The sequence below is a fragment of the Empidonax traillii genome, unplaced genomic scaffold (genome assembly GCF_003031625.1).
Source record: "Empidonax traillii isolate 1590-97213 ecotype Southwest subspecies unplaced genomic scaffold, ASM303162v1 scaffold177:size1754471, whole genome shotgun sequence".
NCBI classification, from domain to species: domain Eukaryota; kingdom Metazoa; phylum Chordata; class Aves; order Passeriformes; family Tyrannidae; genus Empidonax; species Empidonax traillii.
In genome coordinates this window covers 1,185,400-1,190,747 of record NW_020955370.1, presented here as the reverse complement: position 1 = coordinate 1,190,747, position 5,348 = coordinate 1,185,400, and the positions used below count along the sequence as shown (strand labels likewise).

At 53.2% G+C, this 5,348-nt stretch overlaps 1 protein-coding gene across 1 annotated transcript in view; it reads right to left on the bottom strand.

The window, feature by feature from the left end:
* Nucleotides 1-3,430, bottom strand: part of LOC114058571 (urotensin-2 receptor-like) — a 21,001-nt gene extending 17,571 nt beyond the window's left edge. Inside the window, exon 1 of the mRNA XM_027886059.1 lies at nt 2,279-3,430. Within this exon, the coding sequence (XP_027741860.1) occupies nt 2,330-3,430 (1,101 nt within the window). The 3' untranslated portion in view covers nt 2,279-2,329. The remainder of the gene's footprint in view (nt 1-2,278) is intronic.
* Nucleotides 3,431-5,348: the final 1,918 nt, after the last annotated feature.

The window sequence follows — 5,348 nt, the reverse complement described above, 5'->3', positions numbered from 1 at the left end:
TTGTTTGTGGGTTTTTTGTTGGTTTTGGTTTTGTTTTGTTTTGTTTTAAGCAGAAAGCACATTCCCTTAAAAATCTTTTTGATAGGATCCAGCTCTTCCATCATCTGCTTCCCCTGACATCCCTGTTAAGAGAGCTACAACTGTGCCTTGCAACTATTTTGTGCATGGTAATCCCCCATCCTTTATCAGCCTCCTGACACTGTGAGTGGCTTCCTAAGGATCTTCTCCTCAGGCCAAGCAAGAGAAATCAAGAGACATCAGCTCTGTGTCAAGAATCCAATGGCATGTGCAACACCTGGAAGGGATGCAGCCATGCTTGGCTCTGCCAGGACATCTCCCTGGGAGCAGGACAGCCCAACACACCCCACAGGTGATGCACATACTCCAGCCTTCCCACACCACCTTCTGAGCTCAGCCTTATCTTTGCTATTCTATGGGAGTGACCTCCAGCCTGGGAAATGGGAACTGGAGGAAAAGTGACAATGACTTTGGAGTTAGTAATTAAAAACCTAATTATTTTCTGAAAAGTTCTGAAAAAGTGCCGAATCCTGCTCTCCCTGCCAATTCCCAGAGCGAGCTGTGCCAGTCCCCCTGTTTCATAAGGAATGGGAACCGTTAGGTGTCTGTTTAAACTGCCCAGTTTGGTAATCAGTAATACTGGAACACGACAAAGTGATCCCCAGTGTTTCAAAGACAGTCCTGTGGCTCAAAGTAGTATGAGCAGGCGAGTTACTCCCCTGTTCCCAAAAAGCAACCCCAACAACTGCATTCCTCAGAAGAATGCCTGATGGCAGGCACAGGAATGTTCTTCCTCACTCTCCATCCCACCTGTGCCCCGCAGGGTTCGTTTTTCAGCTGGCTGAGGGCACACAATCCAGCGTGTCCCTGTGCCCTGTCCTCTGCTGCCAGTCCCTGCTGAGGTGTTGGTGCTTTGTGCCTCTGCTTTAGCACAAACACACCCTCAGGTTTGGTGTGGGACACGAGAGGATCATCCAAGGCCACAGGATTGCAGCAGCACTGCAGGGCTGGAGGAGGCTCTGCCCAGGCAGGTGGGGGCTGCAGTGTGTGATGAAAAAGTGGAAATGACAGTTCCTCACACTGCTGCTGCTTCCCAAATCCCTGGGCATCACTGGCTGCTGGCAGTAGTTTATGCAACTCATATCATGCTTTACTCATCCCCAGAGTCTGTCCCAGAACGAGGAAGAGGAATATTGAACCAAACTTCATCCCCACAGCTGGGAACAGCAAATACACCCCCCTGAGCTGGGTGAAGAGACCAGGCGAGGGGAAGCCTGATGATGGTCCATTTTTAATCAGCATTTATTTTATAAATTGACATTTTACAGTTGTTTAAATGCTTACAGGCATCTGTGGGGAAGGTTTACTGTGAGATGCCAAGTAGGGAGAAAATGAGTTGAATACATTGAGGTGAAATGCTTTTGATCACATGTCATGAGAAAAATTGTCTCTTTTGTGATGAGTTTCCTGGTATAGGATTCAGTCATTTTTATTTTAGCCTTAGGTCTTTGAGTGATAGGATTACAAGGCATTTTTTTCTTTCTTTCCAAGGTAAATTTTCAGGTTTTCCAAGCCCTGCTGACTTTTAAGAAAGGGAGCGACTTAAACAGAAAAATCAGTGGCAAATTCAAATCACCTTAGGTGGAAACCTTTAAAAATTACAAGGGTTTTTTTTAAGTAATCCTGTGGCTTCTGACAGTTTACCTTGTGGTTTTTGAATGCTTGGAGTTGGAAGTGCTGCTACAATGAATTTTAAAATAGAGACTTTAAGCTTGATGAAACTGTAGTGCACCGTAATGTAACAGGAAATAGGAAAAGGGGCTTAAAGGTCTCTTTTTACACTCCACAAATAGACAGTGGTAACACACGGGGCAAACCCAAGGCTTGCAGCTAAATTAAAGCAACACTGGGCCGATTTCAGACTTCTGCAGCTCTGACCCAGCTGTAGCCTGAAGACAGCACTGAGAAGCACAACAGGTGTGTGGAGCTGGATCCGGGCAAAATTCAGCAAAGCGTGGAGAGAGTTTGTGTCAGAACTGAACAAAGTATCCACCTCACCTTCTGCACCCCAAAACCCTGCAGGGCTTGTCCCAAACGGCTGCTGGCTCCCAGCAGGACCCCTCCAACAGCCCTGACCCAGATGGGAATTCAGGCTCATCTCACAGTACTCGGGTTCAGGCAACTTCTTGTCCCTCACTAGACAGAGCGCCAGAAACGAGTTTCGAGGCCCCTGCAGGGCTGAGGGGTCCCAAAGCCCTACCTTGGCCAGACGCTCTGCTGGTCCCGGTGTGTCCGGAGCGCCTCCTCTTCCTCACTTGTCCTTCAGCGTGGCCATGCCCAGGGCCTCCGAGCTGTAGTCGTACTGGTTGCTGGAGGACATGGAGCGTCCCCAGGAGCACTGCAGGTTGGAGCCCCTCTTGCGGAAGGACGAGGTGAACCTGTAGAAGTTGCGGTGCCGGTTGCGCAGGTACTCCCGGTAGTTTTTGGTGAGCAGGGTGTAGAGGAAGGGGTTGATGCAGCTGTTGCTGTAGGTCAGGCAGGTCACCAGGTAGTTAATGCACTTCTGGGTTTGGGTGGTGAGCTGCAGGGAGCTGCTGTAGAGCCGCACCAGCTGCCAGATCCAAAAGGGCAGGAAGCAGGCCCAGAAGACCAGCACGATGCTGAAAATCATGATGAGGACCTTCTGCCGGGGGGACCTCTTGCTCTTCTCCTTGTGGGGGGGGTTCCTCTGGGACTCCAGGTATGTCCTGGCCAGGCGCGTGTAGAGGAAGCCGATGATGATGCCCGGGGCCATGATGCTGGTGCTGAAGAGCACCGTCAGGTAGGTCCTGTAGGCATCCACGCTCCAGGTGGGCGCACACATCCTCTTCACCTTGCCCTCTGCCTTGCCCCCCTCGGTCAGGGTGACCATCAGCATCATGGGCAGAGTGAGCAGCAGCGACACCGACCAGACGGCCCCCGCCGTGACCTTCCTGTAGCCCCGCGAACGCTTCAGGGTGTCCAGGGGCCGGGTCACGGCCAGGTAGCGCTCGGTGCACATGAGGGTGAGCGTGAAGATGCTGGCGTGCATGGTGAGCAGGTCCAGGCTGAGCAGGATGCGGCACCCCAGGTCCCCGAAGTACCAGTCCTGCGCCAGGTAGGTGCAGACGATGAAGGGGATGGTGGAGAGGTAGAGCAGGTCGGCCAGGGCCAGGCTGACGATGGAGCTGTACATGGGGGCGGCGCAGCGCGCCGAGTGGCACATCACCACCAGCGTGTAGACATTGCCGGCCACCCCGGCCACGTACATCACCGACAGCACCGTGCCGAAGGCCGAGGGGATGAGCAGCGGGCCGCCCGCGGGGGCAGCCCCGCCGCCCGCCGCCGCCGAGCCGTTGTTCGCCCCCGCCGCCGCCGTCCCGTTGGGCTCCATGGGCGGCGGCGGCGGCTCCCGCACAGCCGCTCCCGCACAGCCGCTCCGGCCCCGCCGCTCCGAGCCCCGCCGGCCGCCGCTCCGCCCCGCGGGAGGCAGGGCCGTGCCCCGGGCAAGGGCCGCCCCCGCACCCCGGGGCTGCCCCGCACCGGCAGCGGGACCCCCCGCACCCCTGGAGCGCGGGGAGGGCGGGCAGGTGCCGTCCGGGCAAGGGGTGGGGAGCTCCGCTCAGCCCCGGCGGGGCCCCGAGCCGGGAACGGGGCTGGCCGAGCCGGGAGCGGGTCCGGAGCGCCCCGCGGAAAGAGCCCCGCGGAGCAGCGGCGCGCTGCGGGAGCTCCCCGAAAAGTTTTGCTGGCCGCTCCGCTGGAATCTGGCTTCTCCTTCCCCCGGTGGCATCGCTGGCGACGGGGTGCGGTGCTTCGCTTTCAAGTCATCAGGCAAAAGAAATGTCAGCGGCCAACAGGGAGAGCCAGAGGCAGCCGCAGGTGCCCGGCGCGCCAGATGCGCTCGGAGAGGCTGAGATGGAGGTGGATACGGAACCGGGGCTGGAACAGCCTCTTCTCGCCTTGGAAATAGCTCCTGTTTTGAATCTTGCTCTGAAAAGCGTGGCGATGGTGTAGTAAGATTTCAAATCGAGCGTCAGTGACGGCTGATTCTCCTGAAGAGGGGGAAGCACAGAGTGGGATGAATGAGGTTCACGGAGACAACTTTTCCCCTTAGGCTGGAAATCTGGGGATAGTTGAAAATCAATAAGCACCTTACATTTCAATCTTATTTTAGAGAAAGCAGAGATTAGTGCAATCCACAGTCAAAGCACAGCTTTTGAAGGCTACCAGAGTGCTGTATTTCCTCAGCTCCCATTGATTTCCAATAGGAATTAACTGGCTTTTAAGCCTTCAAACATTTCTGTTTAAACCAGAGTGCTAAAATGAGTGCCATGTGTTTATTTGCTTGTTTTAATCCCTACTCAAAGTGCTTCTGTGCAAACTGTCAACTAATTCTCTGGGGCGTGCTACAAAGTCGTGGAAGTGTTATTGACTTGTAGGAACAGGATTCAGCCCCATAAAAATATTGTCTTGAGTACTTGCTGGTAATTTGCTGTGAAGTGAACACACATGTATATAACTGCTTCCTTCCATCAATGTTTGTGTCTCTCCCCAAATCCTTAAAGCTATTTTCAGTAAAGAGCTGGCTCAAACACAATTTGAATGCTGGTAAGGGAGAAGAATCTAAATTCAATTATTGTCAGGCAGGGGTTTACTTTATCAGATTCAGCCATTGCACCGACAAACTTCAGATCCCAGCGCTGAGGTGGAGGGGTTTTTTTTCACTGGAAGTTTGGACTCCATCCCGTGCCAGTGCCCTCAGCAGCCCTGCATTCCTCTGTGGCAGCTGGACCGAGCAGCTGGGAATGCAGGCGGATACTTTACCAGGGCCAAGTCCTGCCTGCATGGCAGTCAGGGGGATTGACTGCCACAGACTTCAAGTAAGATCCGGATTTGGCATAAATAGATCATCTCGGAGAATTGGGCTGCATGCAACCTTTGCAGTCCTGTCTCCTGTTTACTTTGAAGCTGTTTCTCTCACTGGTTTTATATGTCTTCACTTAGTGGCCAGGACAGAGGGCAAAAAAGAACAGAACAGATATTTTGTCATCTGTTCTGTTGCCTGATTTGTTTTGGGTGATCACACGAGATGATAGAGGTAAGCAGAGCAATAGGTTCTGCCAGACAGAGAGTTACTTTATCTGTTTAGAAAATACCTGATTTCAGCTTCTCTTTTTTTCCTTCCAGCACAAAAATGTTTAATTGAGCAACGTGAGGCATTAGTGAGTCTGCAAGACACTTGTTTCCTTGAGCATGTGGGATACACACATGTATCCATGGGAACTTCCTCCTGTTAAACCCCGAAGAAGTAA